The sequence below is a fragment of the Geotrypetes seraphini genome, chromosome 14 (assembly GCF_902459505.1).
Source record: "Geotrypetes seraphini chromosome 14, aGeoSer1.1, whole genome shotgun sequence".
NCBI lineage: Eukaryota > Metazoa > Chordata > Amphibia > Gymnophiona > Dermophiidae > Geotrypetes > Geotrypetes seraphini.
The window spans coordinates 61,218,068-61,235,907 of NC_047097.1; the positions used below are offsets into that span (position 1 = coordinate 61,218,068).

General features: G+C 42.3%; 1 protein-coding gene across 5 annotated transcripts in view; it reads left to right on the forward strand.

The window, feature by feature from the left end:
- CARNS1 (carnosine synthase 1) overlaps nt 1-17,840 on the forward strand; it is a 97,696-nt gene that overhangs the window by 67,434 nt on the left and 12,422 nt on the right. For all 5 annotated transcript variants that reach the window (XM_033919996.1, XM_033919997.1, XM_033919995.1 and 2 more), the window contains 2 exons: nt 2,796-2,881; nt 15,065-15,296. In XM_033919996.1, the coding sequence (XP_033775887.1) occupies nt 2,796-2,881; nt 15,065-15,296 (318 nt within the window). The remainder of the gene's footprint in view (nt 1-2,795; nt 2,882-15,064; nt 15,297-17,840) is intronic.

Here is a 17,840-nt window from a genome sequence, read left to right on the forward strand (position 1 = left end):
CCACTATCTTATAACTCCTCGAGTCCTGACTCTACCAGACCCGCCCAAAGGTATAAATTATCCTTCCCCTCTCTACACGGTATTCGCTTTGCAGAATCACAGGTCTTTGGAACGACCTTACTACCCTGCTGCGGAACCTGGGCTCCCTCCAATTATTCCGCAAGCAACTGAAAACCTGGCTTTTCACTAAAATGTAATTCTATTCCCCCCTTACTCTTCTCTTCTATATATAAGTTCATGTAAACCTTTTTTTTTCCTTCTCTTCCTATATTTTAAGTTCTTGTAAACCGTGCCGAGCTCCACATCCGTGAAGATAATGCGGTATATAAACTTAAGGTTTAGTTGAGTTTAGTCAAGGAGAAGATGGTGCTCTAAGGTGTCAAAAGCAACGGATAGATCTAGAACAGGGATCTCAAAGTCCCTCCTTGAGGGCCGCAATCCAGTCGGGTTTTCAGGATTTCCCCAATGAATATGCATTGAAAGCAGTGCATGCACATAGATCTCATGCATATTCATTGGGGAAATCCTGAAAACCCCGACTGGATTGCGGCCCTCAAGGAGGGACTTTGAGACCACTGATCTAGAAGGATGAGGATAGAATAGAGGCCTTTGGATCTGACAGGAACATAGCAACTTTAGCAAGGGCAGTTTCTGTAAAGTGCAGGGGGCGAAAGCTTGATAGGAGTGGGTTGAGAAAAGCTAGGGATGATGGAAAGTCAAAGAGACAGCTGTGAACAACATGTCCAAGTAGCTTGGATAAAAAGGGGTGGGGGAGGGAGATGGGATGATACTTGGAATAGGGTTACCAGACATCCGGATTTCCCCGATATGTCCTCCTTTAGAGGACATGTCCGGGAGTCCAGATGGCTTTTCAAAACCCGGCACATTGTCCAGGTTTTGAAAAGCTTTCCTCCGCATTGCGTCGGGCAGGAGGGCATCTGCGCATGTGCAGATCTCCTCTTGCCCAATGAGAGCAGGCAGCGGGAGGCGTGGCTGGGCTGGAATTGGGGGGCGTGACTAAGGTGCAACGGGGCAGGGATGGGTGGAACGGGGGGGGGGGACTGGGTGGGTGGGTCTAGGGGTCCAGATTTTCCAAACGGAAAATCTGGTAACCCTAACTTGGAAGTGCAGTTGGAGGTTCAGTGAAGGCTTTTTGAGGAGTGGTGTAATTACGGCGTGTTTGAAGACGGACCTCCTTTTTGATCTGGTGCCTAGCAGTGGCACTCAGTTTGGCGTCTGTGAGTCTGAACATTCCTATGCCCTGCTCCCTTCGCTCACGTGGGCTTCCTGTTAAGACCGGAAACCAATGCGGAGTGCTGGGGGGGGGGGGGGGATGCACGGGATCCTGTGCTGATACTTGTAGGGAGAGAAGAAAATGGATGAAAAAGTGGAGTTCTGCGATTTTAGTGGTTCCCAACCCTGTCCTGGAAGACCACTAGGCCAGTCGGGTTTTCAGGATAGCCCTAATGAATATGCATGGAGCAGATTTGCATGCCTGGCACCTCCATTATATGCAGATCTCTCTCATTAGGGCTATCCTGAAAACCTGACTGGCCTGGTGGTCCTCCAGGACAGGGTTGGGAACCACTATGCTATTTGTTTCGGGAGGTCTCATGTATTTATACATTTATACTGATATTAAAGAGTTAAAGTGTGAATTGAACCTGAGTCCCATTTTTCACTGTCCACTGCACTGACCACTAGGGCTACTCCATTCATTTGCTTGCTGCTTCCTTAGGAAAAGCTGAATTATCTAGAGCTAGTCATAGAGCCTAGTATCTACTATCACTGTCACATCTTTGGGGGGGTTGGGGGGGTAGTGACCACTGGGGGATTAAGAAAGAGCTATGCCTTCATCCCTCCAGTGGTCAGCTGGTCAATTTGGCCAATTTTTTCTGAGTAAGTCATGACTGAAACTAGTCTAGCTAAAAACATGTTTCTTTTCTGTTCCATTATTGCTGAAAAACGTCCAGATTTAAAAGCCTGTTCAAGTCCCGCCCAAAGCATGCCTCCAATACGCTCCCTTGTGATGTAGACGAACTGCTGAGTAAAATATCACAATTCTGTGTCTTGAAAATTGCGACTTAGATTTTTTTGAGAGAAAAGCATCCAGCGAGCCCTTTTGTGCCACTTTTGAGATGTTTTTTTCTTTTGAAAATGAGCACCATGGTATTGGTATAAGACCGGAGACTTGCGAGTGAGTGAGTAGGTGAATGGAGATGATCCCCGAAACATAATGCACGTAGAATCAGTGATCCACAACGCCCCCCTCCCCCAAAAAAAAGAAAAGAAAAGAAAGGCAGAAGCCAGAAACCAAGAGAATGGCTTTAAAGATTATTTTATTTTCTTCTTTTCTTCTTTTTTGTTCCTTTCCTCTTTTTGTTTGCCTTTTCATTCCATTCTCAATTTGTTTCTCCTCTATTTTTATCTTACTTTCTTCTTATTTTCTACCTATTTTTCCTCTTTATTCTCTACATTTTCTCTTTATTTCTTTGCATTTTGTGCTTTCGTTATTCTCTCTTTTCCTGTTATTGTTTCATTTCCTCTTCCCTCTTATACGCATGCTATTTTTCCTGCCCTCCTCCACTTATCTGCTCACATCCTTAATTTCTCTTGCTTTTATTCTTCCTCCTTCCTTATATCCTATTTTCTCCTCCTTTTAAATATTGTACTTTCTTTTCTCTCGTCCCTCTCATCTGGCTTTGCCCTTCACTTATCTCCTCTTTCTCTGTGCCACTCTTCTTTCTTTCTTCACTTTTCTTGTACTCTTTATTTTTTTGTCTCGCCCTTCCCAGGCTGCTCCTTCTCAAGGCCCAAACTGGCGGTTCGCATCTGCACTGTCGTCTGCAGATCCCGCGAAGACCGGCCTCTACTGAGCAAGGTAACGGGGCAGACACTGTCCCTCAGACCCTTTAATGACAACGTGTGTCCATCCTGGGCCCTGTTGCCAAAGTAATTACTGACAAAGGGCTGAGATCAGCAGCCCTACAATAACAGCGAGAAACGGAAAGAAAGTTGGTAAGGTTACCTGAACATGAACCTGTTTGTTAATAAACTAGGTTGCTAATTGTAGGTTGCAGTGTAACCAACTACATCTATGTCATCTGAACAGGTTGAGTCATTCCTGGTTTTACTCCATTGCATTTCTGGATCTGTAATTGCAAATTTTCTACAGATAAGATAAGAAGGGCTAGACACTTTTTCATAGTTGAAAAGCAAAGACACACTATATGTGCAAAGAGCCATGCTGTATTATAACTAAAGGTTAAAGGTGGCAACAAACACTGAAGAAAATATTGAGATATAACAATCAACCACAATTAATGTCTGTAACACCTCCCTGTTTTTGTTTTTGTTTTCTTTGAGCTATGCACAACTTTGAGACTGGGCAACTGAACAGCAGAGGAAATTTAAGGTGGGCAGTGCAAAGTGATGCATGTAGGGAAAAAATAAGCCCCACTACGGGTTCTGTGTTAGGAGTCACCACCCAAGAAACAGATCTTCAAATCACTGTGGACAATAAGTTGAAATTTTCAGAGTAGGGGGCACAGCTGCCACAAAAGCAAATAGAATGTTAGGGATCAGTGGCGTCGTAAGGGGGGGAGAGCGGTCCACCCCGGGCACAGTGCACGCTGCTTCCCTTCCCCCGTACCTCAGTAACGTTCCTGACGCGAGCAGCACCCCCCGAACCTGCTCCCGAGCCAGTGTCGGCTCTTCCTCTGACATCACTTCCTGGACCCACGCCTAGGAAGTGATGTCAAAGGAAGAGCCGAAGCGGGCACGACCACAGGTTGGGGGGTTGCTGCTCACGCCAGGAATGTTACAGAGGTACGGGGGAAGGGAAACAGCGTTTGCACGGCAGGAGGGAGTGTGGAAAGAGCATGTGGAGGTGGGGCGGAGAAGAGGGCAGGGGAGGGGCGCCACCACCCCAGGCGTCTCTCACCCTCTCTACGCCAGTGTTAGGGATGATTCGAAAATGAATGGGGAACAAAACTTAGAATATCATTATGGCTCCATATAGGGCCCTGATGTCACTGCACCTCGAATATTGTGGGTAGTCCTGGTCCCCATAGCTCAAAAACAATATAGCAGAAATAGAAAAGGTTCGTAAAAGGGTAACAGTTCAGGTCAGTTTATTTGATAGAAACATGATGGCAGATAAAGGCCAAATGGCCCATCCACAGCATCCACTATCTCCTCTCCCTATTGGCTAAGGCTCTTAACATTTGCATCTCCTCTTCCTATAGGCTAAGGCTCTTTACACCTGCATTGTGAGGTCATAGAGCTTTATGGTTATAGAAACATGATGGCAGATAAAGGCCAAATAGCCCATCCACAGCATCCACTATCTCCTCCTCGCCCTATTGGCTAAGGCTCTTTACACCTGCATTGTGAGGTCATAGAGCTTTGTAGTTATAGAAACAGAAACACGATGATAGATAAAGGCCAAATGGCCCATCCAGTTCCCATTCACAATAACCATTATCTCTTTCTCTCTCCGAGAGATCCCAGGCCCTTTTGAATTCAGATGTACCGCAAATATAAAAACAAGTTTAAAATCTGGATTACAATTTTAAAAAAAGTTAAGGAGGAGGGGAGAACCCATAAAATATGAGAATACAATGAACAAGACAAGACATAACTGGAACACATGGAAAAGCCAGGAAGGACTGATTTACAATAATTTCAAGGTTCTTGAGGAAAAGGAGAAAAACATTAGGATTTTGGGGATACCTAATGTTCTGCAAAGATGAATTTTACATTGAAAGCTAGTGAAAAGTAGTAAGCTTTTAATTGAGTTTTGAATCTTATGAATTTACTTTCAGTGTGAAGATAGAATGGAAGGGAATTCCATAAAATTGGAGCCATGACTGAGAAAGACAAATTTCTGTGAATATCAAGAAATAGTCATCTAAAAGAAGGAACAGTCATCAAGTGCTGCTGGGAAGAATGGAGAGCTCTCTGTGAGAAATATGGAACCAACAGACTAAACAAGAAAAATGGTAGGCCAGAGGACTGAATTTGAAAAGAAAGAATGTTATATTTAAAGGGGATACGATATGTTAAAACAGCTGCACTGGCTGCCAATGAAGAGAAGAATACAGTTCAAGATAGCATGCATGGTCCACAAGACGATATACGGAGAGAACTCAGAGGGACTTAGTACGATCATTAAAATCACACACTCCTTTTTCAATTCACGTACAATGCAACGCTACAAACTGTCATTCCCTTCTTCTCATCAAATACGAAGAAAGATATTTGAATCCACCTTCGAGTACAAAGGACCTCACATTTGGAACAAAATGCCGAACCACCTACGACAACCCATCAATGACCTCGAATTCCGAAAGAAACTAACGACTTACCTCTTCTTTTTGAACCCTCCACTCTCCTCCTAAACTAATGATCCTCCACTCTCCCCCTAAACTAATGATCATGCTAACAATGTAACTTGAGAACTTGACCCAAATCTTGTTGTAAACCGCATTGATTCCTAGCAGAAAACTGCGGTATATAAGACCCAGCATTGTATTGTATTGTACGGATGTGTTCTGCTCTCAGAAGAGGAGTAAAAGTGATCAAATTTAGAACAGTGATAAAGGAGTCTAACTGCAGTGTTCTGCACAAGTTGGTAGTGTGGGAGACCTATAAGAATGGAATTGCAGTAGTCAAGTTCAGAAAGAACTAAGAAATGTAAAAGTATTTGAAGGGAACCAATGGAGAGAACTGAACGATTAGAGCGAATGCGATGGAGAGCAAAGAAAGAGGAAGAAGCTATCTTTGAAATGTGGGAGTTAAAAGAATAAAGTATTGTCTATCATTACTCCAAGGAGCTTAGAAGTTGCTGTAAAAGTAGCACCTGGCATGGTGAAACTGGGAGGGTTTGGAAGAGCTGTTCTAGAAGAAAAGATCGTAACTGCTGTTTCCTGTGAGTTGATTTTTAATTTGTTTGTCGTTAACCATATCTAATTTTCAAAAATGAGAGAATAACAGGTGTTGAGTATGTGAATCATGTGGAAGAAGAAGCTGAAGTCATCTGCATAGACGAAGACAAAATAATAAACCCAAGAAATTGAAGCAAAAGAGTCAGTGGGGGGCCAGAAAAATATTGAAAAGTATAGGTCCAAGAGCAGATCCCTGGGGGACGCCAGAGGAAAGTGGTTTAGATTTAGAAAGAGTACCAGGATAACAAAGTGCATAAGAGCAATCTGATAGATAAGAGCAGAACCACTGAAGGGCTGACCCTGTAACTTGTAGATCTTTCAGGTGGTTCAGAAGGATACTATGAGCCACTAAATAAAAGGATGATGACATAATCGAGAGAAAAAACCCCAACATCACGGTTACTGTCGAGAATTTGTCTGATGCGATTAAGAAGGCCAATTAGAATATGGAATGTGGAATTGAGATGTGCCTTGTAACCAGTGGGAAAAAAAATTCTGTCATTCGTATCCAACATGGAGGAGCGCTGGATTTTGGTTTCGGTCAATGAATATAGGGGGGGGGGGAGAGTGTGATGCAGTGGTTAAAGCTACAGCCTCAGCGCCCTGAGGTGGTGGGTTCAAACCCACGCTGCTCCTTGTGACCCTGGGCAAGCCACCTAATCCCCCCCATTGCCCCAGGTACATTAGATAGATTGTGAGCCCACCAGGACAGACAGGGAAACATGCTTCAGTACCTGAATAAATTCATGTAAACTGTTCTGAACTCCCTTGGGAGAACAGTATAGAAAATTGAATAAATAAATAAATAAATATATTTAGTAGAATGATGAGGACAAAAAACAGTCTGATGGGGATGAAGTGCATTTGTACTAGATAGAAAATCAGAGAATTGGATTGCTACCAGTTTTGTGGATTAGGAATTGGTTATCGGATAGAAAACAGAGGGTAGGGGTTAAATGGTCATTTTTCTCAATGGAGGAGAGTAAACAGTGGAGTGCCACAGGGGTCTGTACTGGGACGGGTGCTATTTAACTTATTTATAAATGATCTGGAAATTGGAACGAGTGAGGTGATTAAATTTGCAGATGACACTAAACTGTTCACAGTTGCTAAAATGCATGCGGATTGTGAAAAATTGCAGGCAGACTTCAGGAAATTGGAAGACTGAGCATCCAAGAGGCAGATGAAATTTAATGTGGACAAATGCAAAGTGATGCACTTTGGGAAGAATAGCCTGAATCACAGTTACTGGATGCTAGGGTCCACTTTGGGGGTTAGCGCCCAAGAAAAGGATCTGGGTGTCATCTTAGGCAATACGATGAAACCTTCCACCCAGTGTGTGGCGGCGGCAGCTAAAAAAACACTCAAGATGCTAGAAATTATTTAAAAAGGGATGGTTAACAAGACCATTTATGGAAGAGAGTATTTATTAAAACTTCAAGAACTGAAAGTTGACAAAGCCATGGAGCTGGATGGGATCCATCCCGGAATCTTGGGAGAGCTCAGCGAGGTTTTAGCAGGTCCTCTTAAAGATTTGTTTGATATATCCTTGGAGACAGGGGAGGTGGCAACATTTTGTTTTAAGCACCAGAGAAATATGCTTATAATGAGAATATTGCGCTGAACCTGTGGAGAATCTTTAATCCAAGGAATAAACCTGTTTTTGGAACTGAGATTAGAGTGCTGATTTTTGCACCATTGAAGCCTTTTAGTTGTTCCTTTTTGCCATTCCAAAAGACCACTCAGACTGGCACATGAGCTGGCTCAGAGGGTACACCGACAAATGCACACAGGACAATTGAAGGATTTATTCCTGTATAAATAGGAATCTTCCGTGGATGATGAATGAAAGAAGAGATTTTTTTCCCTTATACGTACGAATGTTCCTAGGATGACAACATGATGGACCTAACGCCCAAGGGATGGGGCCTGAGGAGTCTAAGCAAATCAGGATCTTCCAGATAGGGTTCCCATAATCATTATGTAAACCTTACCCTAACAAAGTGCATATTTTCAGTGTAGTGTGGACCACCCCCTTCAAAAAAGAGGATTACTTTGTAACCCTCAAAAAGACAAAATAGTATCCACATCGGGCCGCATTTGACGGGTCACCATTCAGTGCCCGTGCGTGCATTTGGCGTGCGCACAATTGTTGGGGCGCATTTATTTATTTATTTGCTCAGTTATTTCGCCTGTCCTCCCAAAGGCGCCCCGAACGGGTTACAAAGTACATCCACAATATAATCGAGACAGGACAAAGATTATATAACTTACAATACAGACATGACAAAAAAACATATCCACTAAGCAGCTCTGGTGAGAGTAGGTAGCGTAGGTGCGTTGACTCTGAATGGCATTTCTGGGTGCATGTCCTTAAGGCGCTGGGTTTGTGAAGAGGAAGGTTTTCACAGCCTTGCTGAAGCATGTCGGTGCGCGCAGTTGTCGGGGCGCATTTGACAGGTCACCGGCTCAGAGAGGTTTGACCCGCTGTGAAGACTCCCTTGCCTGCCACAAAGCTCATTTTTAAAACTCAGCAGGCTACAGTTAGGACACAAAGTGGTGAAATAGATTAGGAGCTGGTTAACTGACAGACGGCAGAGGATGGTGGCAAATGGAGTCTACTTAGAGGATTGAAATGTAAGTAATGAAGTGCCTCCGGGATCGGTACTGGGGCCGGTTCTATTCAACACATTTGTGAGTGACATTGCTGAAGGATTAGAAAGAAAAATTTGCCTTTTTGCAGATGATATCCAAGATTTGCAACAGAGTGGACAACATGAGAAGAGATTACGAAAATGAAAAGAACAAATGTGTGGCAGATCAGTTTAATGCAAAAAAAGTGCAAAGTGATGCACGTGAGACGCAGAAATAACAGAAGAGCAGTAAGTGCTAGGGGGTGCGAGACTGACATTCGTGGATCAGGAGAGAGACTTTGGGGGAGATAATGACTGAGTTTATTATTATTATTATTAAAGTTTTTTTGATTAATCGCTTAATCATACTTCAAAGCGATGAACATACATTAAAAAAACAATTACAATTACAATATTAAAAGTAATACATTATTTAAACATAAACATAAAATAAACTAGACTATATACAAACTTAACAAACAAGAACAAAAAGGCGAAGGGGATTTGAACTACAAATTATTATAGAAAAGGTGGTCAGGTAAAAACACAAGGTTAGGAAATTAAGATGCATGGTCAAATACAACATTATTAATAAATTCAAGATTAAGAATTATTGCTCGAAAGCATCTTTGAAAAGGAATGTTTTTAAATTTGTCTTAAATTTATCAATATTATGTTCTTCTCTTAAATAAATTGGAAGAGAATTCCAGATTTGTGGGGCAGTAACGGAAAAGATAAATTGTCGTCTAGTGTTGATGATCTTGAGAGAAGGAATTGTCAGTAAATGTTGTTCGTTTGACCACAATGTTCTGTTTGAGGAGTATGGAATCAGTGATTTAAAAATAAATGCGGGTGTTTTAAAAAGTATTGATTTAAAAGTGAGTAGGCATAGTTTATAAGTTATTCTATGAGATACCGGAAGCCAATGAGGATCTCAAGTTGCAAAATAATGTGACAAGGTGGTGGCTATTGCCCAAAGAATGCTCGGTTGCAGAGAGAGAGGCATAACGAGCAGAAGAAAGGAGGTATTGAAGCCCCTGTAGAAGTTGTTGGTTAAGCCTCACTTGGAGTATGGTGTCCAGATTTGGAGGCCTTATCTCTTCGAGGACATAAAGCGACTTGAGACCGTTCAGAGGAAGACAACAAAAATGGTACAGGGTTTGTGCCATAAAGACATATGAGAAGAGACTGGAGGACTTGAATAATGGTAAGCGCAGTGGGCTGAGAACCTGGGAAACTGGGTTTGAGTCCCACTGCAGCTCCTTGCGACACTGGGCAAGTCTCTTAACCCTCCATGGTTCCAAGTACATAATTTAGATTGCGAGCCCACTAGGGGCAGAGAAAGCATATAGTCTATGAAAACCACTTTGATTGGACCTACAGAAAAGGCAGCTGATCAAATCCATGACTCTTTATGTATATACTAAAGAGAAAGAGAGAGAGATGATATGGAATGATACGGACATATAAGAACTTGAAAGGTATTAATATACAAACTTCTTCCAGAGATTTAGGGAAAGTCAATTGGAGAACATGAATGGAGGCCGTCTTTGGAGGACTATCAGGAAATACTTTTTCACAGTGGACACCTGGAGTATTCTTCCAGGAGAGGTAGTAGGGTCAAAAAAACAGTGAATTCGAAAGTGTGTAGGATAGAAACAGGTGAGGCCTAAACAGAACGAGGATGGAAACGCAACCTGGCTGTTGAGATGTGGTGTTAGGGAAACGTTAGGGAACTACGGCCAAAGCCAGGCAGGCTTCTACGCTCTGTGTCCCGCAAATGGCAAAAGACTGAAAGAAGATTCGCCAAATCCAGTTTGTGGGAACTAAGGCCAATGCTGAACAGACTTCTACACAAAGAGCAAAAGACGGGTGAAGATCAGCAACTCCGGTGTTGCAGATCACTTTGTTATCACATGCTGCGCAGCTCAGACGGGAGGGGAAGACATCTTGACTGGTAAGTTGAATCCTGGAAGCAATACTTGGAGTCTTGGTTATAGTAGGGTTGCCAGATTTTCCAATCAGAAAATCCGGACCCCCCCTAGACCCGCCCACAGGTCCGCCCAGGTCCACCCATCCCCGCCCCATAACGCCCTAATCCTGCCTCCGGTCCCACCCCAGCCCCGCCCCCTGCCGCCTGCTCTTGTCAGGCAAGGAAGAAGACCGCGCATGCGCAGATGCCATGTGATGACATCACACACAGGCCTGCGTGTGTATGATGTCATCACATGGCATCCTTGCGTGCGTGGACTTCCTCCCTGCCCGACGCGATTTCAGGAGGCTTTTCAAAACCAGGCAAAGTGCTGGGTTTTTTAAAAGCCGTCCAGACCCCCGGACATGACCTCAGAAGAAGGACATGTCCAGGGAATGACATCTGGTAACCCTAGGCTATAGCCACATATCATCCCCATCATGTTTGGCTGCCCATATGGTCGACATGGTAGAGACTTAACTAGTGTTTAAGCAAGGGTGATTAGGGCCGGTGCAAAGTGGTGGTCATGTTTCTGGCCACCTTGTTTCTCTTTCCCTTCTTACAGTTCTGTATTACTCATAAAGTCTGGCTGGTTTGGAGGCTTCCATTTCTTTCTTTTTCAAAAAAAATGTTTATTTATGCAATTTCAACAGAAAATCAAAGAAGAACTTAGTATGGCAAGTATAGCTATTTACAGTAGAGAATGACACAGGGACAGGTTTTTTTCCCCCATCCCTGCGGGATCTCATTTTTCCATCCCCATGAGTTCTTTTCCTGTCCCTGCCCCATTCCTGCAAGCTCCATTCTCATCTGCACAAGCCTCAAACAAGCTTAAAACACTTTAAAATCCTAAGGAGCAACATTCTAGAGCTCAGCTTGTGATATCATAATGCCTCATTCCACCAATGCCTAAGCTCCGTCCTCATCTGCACAAGCCTCAAACACTTTAACATCCTAAGTAGCAACATTCTAGAGCTCAGCTTGTGATGTCATAATGCCTCATTCCACCAATGCCTAAGCTCCGTCCTCATCTGCACAAGCCTCAAACACTTTAACATCCTAAGTAGCAACATTCTAGAGCTCAGCTTGTGATGTCATAATGCCTCATTCCACCAATGCCTAAGCTCCGTCCTCATCTGCACAAGCCTCAAACACTTTACAATCATAAATGTCCAAGGCTTGTGCAGTTAAGGTAGAGCTTACAGGAAAGGGGCAGGAACAGGGACAGCGACAACACTCACTGGGATGGGGGAAATTGAGTTCCTTCGGGGACGGTGAAAAATTTGTCCCCGTGACATTCTCTATTGTATAGTAACTATGCAAATGTAACTATACTGTACTTAAGTAAAGTTTTTGTTACTTTTACATGTAAAGAGGTACAGGAAACATTTGTTACTTTTGCCAATTTTGACTACTTTTACCTAGTTACTTCTGATGCAGTTAAAGCTGAAAAGTAAATAAGGAAGAGAGACTTGTAGCTGGAAAAAGTGGCCACAGACACTCGCTGAACCTGGAAATATTTTGCGTAAGGCAGAAATTCCCCTGGTATAGCAATCTTCTGGACTCGTTTGTGTCTAGGGGAGTGGTCCTACAGTAACCACAAGACCAAAGACTTATCACGCTAGTAGTACTCAAGGAAGCAAAGCCAATATGGAATATATATTACCGTATATAATAATTAGCAATACTACTCAGATTACACAAAAGATATAGCTATGCATTACACAAAATAGATATCTGGATATATATTCTGTTACAATACTAAAAATATTCCTGAGAAGAGAATGCTGACACACAAATATATTTTCAGGTATTAAACCATGCCCATAAGAAATGACTCTGTTTTTGGCAGAGGTAAGGTATCTGGAATCCTCATCTATAGGCATGAACCCTTTCTCATAAGAACATAAGAATTCAAAGACCAGTGCCCTAACTGAGTCTAGCCTCACCATGACCATGACAGCATGTATCTATTGAGAAAAGTCAAAGCCGAAAGTTATAACATGGGATTCGAACTGAACATAAACGAGATGAAGATCATGAACACGGAAAAGAATGATTTTGAGCTTGAAGGCGATAGAACGGAAGTTGTAAAGGATTTCAATCTCCTGGGCTCTTTTGTAAACAAAGAAGCAACTCTGCAGAATAGCACTTGGTCGCTCTTCAATGAAGGCTCTCGACAAAGTAGTCAAAGGCAAGGAGGTAACACTCCAAACAAAGATCAGACTTGTCTATGCACTCTTTTTCTCAGTGGTCAGTTATGGATGTGAAAGCTGGACATTACGGAAACAAGACAGAAAGAAGATTGATTCATTTGAGCTTTGGTGCTACGTCACTCGAAGTCTAAATGATGAAGTTACGACTGTCTTATTTTGGTCACACCATCAGAAGAGAGAGATCAGTGAAGGACATCATGTTTGGGAAGATCGAAGGAACCAGGTGAAGAGGGTGTCCTGTAATCAGATGGCTGGATTTGTTGAAAACGCTGGAAGATCTTTCTGCACAAGCACAAAACCAATTTCTTTTTAGATCCGCAATTCATCAAGTCGCTAGGACTCGAGTACAAGTCAATGGCACCAAACAGCAACAACAATGTAGACTGAATTGTAGACCAATAAAGTTGTTGGGATAAAAACGTGAACCATATTTGGATTCATTGTAATATGGTACTTTTATTCAAAAAGTATTATATTAGGCAATAACTTTAAAATTTTCACTTAAGTACATTTTTAAATGTGTGCTTCACTTACTTAAGTATTAAAATAAATACCGGTATTTATTTTTTACTTTTACTTACGTACTTTGATCAACACTGGCTATTTGAAAGTAACTTCCTCTCTTGTGTCCAAATCTGGAAATATCCATATCCTTATCTCCCAAGAACATAATAGAGAATGAATGAAATCAAAATTGTAGCTCTAAATGTTATCTCCTCCTGAGATCTCTCCAGGACAGCGGATATATTTAAACTATCAGATGAGAATTCTGTGCTAACAGGACCTTCCAAAGTTTCTGCCCAATCAGATGAACCTGGTAGAAAGTATATTTTCTGCAATGGCTTTGGTCCATTTTTAGCATAATTGGAAACCACTTTTAATAAATCTATAGAAAGTGCCCCAAATGGAGCTTAACTGAACAGATGGAAAATTCAGAAATCTTAAGTTTAAAAGATCTAGCCTCGTTCTCAAGGTTCTCAATCTTACATTGAAATAAATGAATATCCTTCAGCACTCAGCTCTCTACTTCCTTAACCCTTTCAGGACCATAAGGATCGTAGGCCAATTTTTGTGGTTTTGACGACATTTTTATGGTAAAAAGGGCTTGCAGATGCCAAAAAATTGATTTTTTTTGTGAAATATCATTATTTTTTTTAAAAAAAAATCAAACTTCTGGCTTATGGACAGTGTGGCAAGTGAATCTTCTCGTCAATCTGGCAACGACGCTAATGAATGAATGTCGGAACCAGTTTGTTTACATAAAGGCAGTATCATATGGAATCCGTACATATCAAATTTAGAACTGTAGACTATCCCAATCAAAATTTATAGGATTTTAAAGTTATGGGACAAATATGTCCCTTGGTCCTGAAAGGGTTAACTTGAGAAACAGATTTCAAATCATTGATCTTATTTTTCTGATGCTCCACATGAGAGTCTAGGGTTTTATCAATAAGTTATTGGTCATAGAGACAGCAAAAAAGCTTGCGCATACCTTGTGAAGGGATTCTAAAGTCATCCAGTCGGATTCCAAAGTGAACTTCAAAGTCTCAAAGGTAGTTTGCTTCCAATAATAAAATGTTCCATTGAATTTAATCTTCTGAAATCCTTTGGAGCTTTAGTTAATTCACACGGGATCTAGCAACACAAATCTTTAAATTTGCCAAGAAATAAAAAAATAATCAAACATCATAATATGAGGGACCTTCAAAAAGTTTCCACGCTTAATTTTTGAAGTTTAGCAGCCATCTTCACCACAGCGTAACAGCTGTCCCATTACCTGCAAGGTGAGTCGGCTTTCCTGACTGACCATTCCCATGACACTCTATGACACACCCTCTTACCACTTCTCCCGCCCCCCCAACCATTTCCCATAAACATATGAAAGCGCAGAAACATTTTGAAGGACCCTCATAGAAGGACCACGGTGGAAGATGGCGTTTACAAATATAAGGATCCAACGAATTGAAAACGTTTGCATATAAGAAGATCTTGTTTGCATACACAAGTATTTGATTCAAAAGAATTACTGCTCAGGAATAGAAAGATGTTACTGGCTGAAAACCGAGTGTTTCTTAACTCATTCTTTGATACACATCTCGTCATCCTGTTTTTCAGGATCTCCATAATGAATGTGGATGAGATAAATCTCTACCTTTCTCGTGCATCTTCATTGTAAATGTTCTGAAAACCAGACTGGCCGAATGTGTCCTGAGGTCTGGGGCTTAGAACCACTGCTTTAGAAATGCTCCCCACTTAATAGTTCTTTCTCATTTTCTTGCTTTTATTTCCCAGGTGGTATGTGCCGTGGGCCGAGAAGATAAACCTGTAAGGCACCAGGTTTCTGTTCCACAGACCCTAGATACAACCCTACAACAGCTGGGCATTGTTGACAAAACCCAGCAAAAGGCTCTTTACTCTCAGATCAAGGAGAAAGCCGAGGCTGCCATGAGTGCCATTATAGAAGCAGAAGCAAAACTGTCACCAGAGCAACGGGGAGGCAGGAGAGCGCAAACTGATGTACTTGGTGAGTTTCTCAATCAATCCTTAGCACTCTCTGGATTTCATATTGGAGTCTCACATAGAAAGACAAGGAAAAGGGAAAGAAGTGGAATCTGTAGTTAACACAGTTATTTAGGGCCCCTGAGTGGTTTTGGGACATGTTGAAACAGGGCTATCTGACTAGAGCAGGGGTAGGGAACTCCGGTCCTCGAGAGCCGTATTCCAGCCGGTTTTTCAGGATTTCCCCAATGAATCTGCATGAGATCTAGTTGCACGCACTGCTTTCAATGCATATTCATTGAGGAAATCCTGAAAACCCGACTGGAATACGGCTCTCGAGGACCGGAGTTCCCTACCCCTGGATTAGAGCGTTAAGGTCAGAAAATGCAATGAGACTGACCACTGACAGAGTAAACACTATATCACATGTGCGTAAAGGGTTGTCAGTGTTCTCTGTCATGGGTGTCAAGCTGTGGAATGGTTTGGGTGGGCAAATGCACCTGTGTAAGCTCAAGAATGTTTTTAAAAGAATTATGAAGACATATTTGCATGTGTCAGCTTTTATGTGAAATTGGGGTATTAGGTTCTGGAAGAGCTGATTGCTTGATGTATGTTTTAAATTTTGTATGTCAATTATACACTGCTTTGGTTTAAAGCGGTATATAAGTTTTTAAATAAATAAATATTTATCCATTTGGAGCATGGGGGAAAACTGCACCCCTGCCCAAGAAACGTTGCCCCAAATCAAGAGACTGGAGATATATTTGTACAATCAATAATATTTATGCAATATTTATTAAAGGCCAACTAATTATAAATGCAGCCTTTCCATAAAGTCCCAATAATTTGTATAAGGAGAAGTCTCATAGACAGTTTCACCATGTAATTGTCTGCACAGAGTTCTCAAAGCCTATTATTACCTGCTTATATACTGTTAAATGACTGTGTAACATCATTTCCCAAGCTTCATACAATTGGTCAAAAGCATTTCCATTCTATATAGGGCATTCATTATAATTTGTTCCACATAATACAATTAAGTTTAAATAACAGCAGTTTCTTAACTCTTAAATCTTAAATGTAAAATTGGTTGCCAATATACACAAGCCTACATTTTAAGATTTGTGTGATGGTTTTCAATGTTTTATATGGCCAAGGACCATTGTATCTGCTAGAATTAATCTCCTTAATAGGTAGATCAGAGGACATTTACCTTCAATTTCCCTTTCCAAAACAAATTAGGGTCCCACGACAACAAGAGGGCATCCGTTGAAAATCAGGGGCGGGAAACTACGAGGTGACACCAGGAAATTCTTTTTCACCGAAAGAGTGGTTGATCGCTGGAATAGTCTTCCACTACAGGTGATTGAGGCCAGCAGCGTGCCTGATTTTAAGGCCAAATGGGATCGGCACATGGGATCTATTCACAGGGCAAAGGTAGGGGAGGGACATTAAGGTGGGCAGACTAGATGGGCCGTGGGCCCTTATCTGCCGTCTATTTCTATGTTTCTATGTTTCAATCTGCGGTGCGGGACGCTATCAAAAGCTTTGCTGAAGTCCAAATACACGACGTCTAGAGACTTCCCCATATCCAGTTTCCTTGTAACCCAGTCAAAGAAGTTGATCAGATTGTATTGACAGGACCTTCCCTTTGTGAATCCATGCTGCTGGGGATCCTGTAGATTCTCCTCGGTCAGAATCGTATCTAATTCGTGTTTAATAAGCCTTTCCATGAGTTTGCTCACTATTGAGGTGAGATAATGGCATCTGAGCATTGTGGCATCCAACCTTAGGCAATAGGCATTCAAATTTAAGTGCCCACCATGTAAAAGGCATGAATGGGTACCTAAATTTTGGCACCTAGGCATGCACCCTGCAATATTCCATAAGTTTGATGCCTAAGTGTCTGAGCCACCCATGCCACATCCATGTCCCACCCACGTACATACCCCCCTTTGTAGTTCTACACTAAAGCACTTAGAATAGCTCATAAGTGCAGTTAGGCGCCTAATTGCTGTTAACTGACATTTGAGCGCATAAAGTTTGCACCTAACTTGTGGTGCTCTAAATAGAATTAGAGGAACGGGGAAATTCGCCAAAGGTCTGTGGTAGGCGCCGGTACATTAAGCCAGGAAAACCCTGACCACTGTTTGACTCCTTGGGATCTAGCTGGGTACTTGAGACCTGGGTTGGCCACTATTGGAAACAGGATACTGGGCTTGATGGACCTTCGGTCTATCCCAGTATAGCTATTCTTATATTCTTATATACGTTTATAGAATTACACTTCCCCCTCCCCATTCGCGGTTTCCCTACTCGCGATTTCACATAATCGCGATTTGGGGGGGGGAGTGAGGAGGAAACCCCCCCCATATTTTTGTTTTCCCCCCCGGAATCCCGGCCTTACCTGGTGGTTTTCGGGGCAGGAGAGATCTTCCTACGCTCCTGCCCCGTGCAGATAGCCATTAGGAAATGGCTGTGGGGAGTTCCCGTAGTCTCTCGAGAGACTACGGGAACTCCCCACAGCCATATCTTAATGGTTATCTGCACGGGGCAGGAGCGTAGGAAG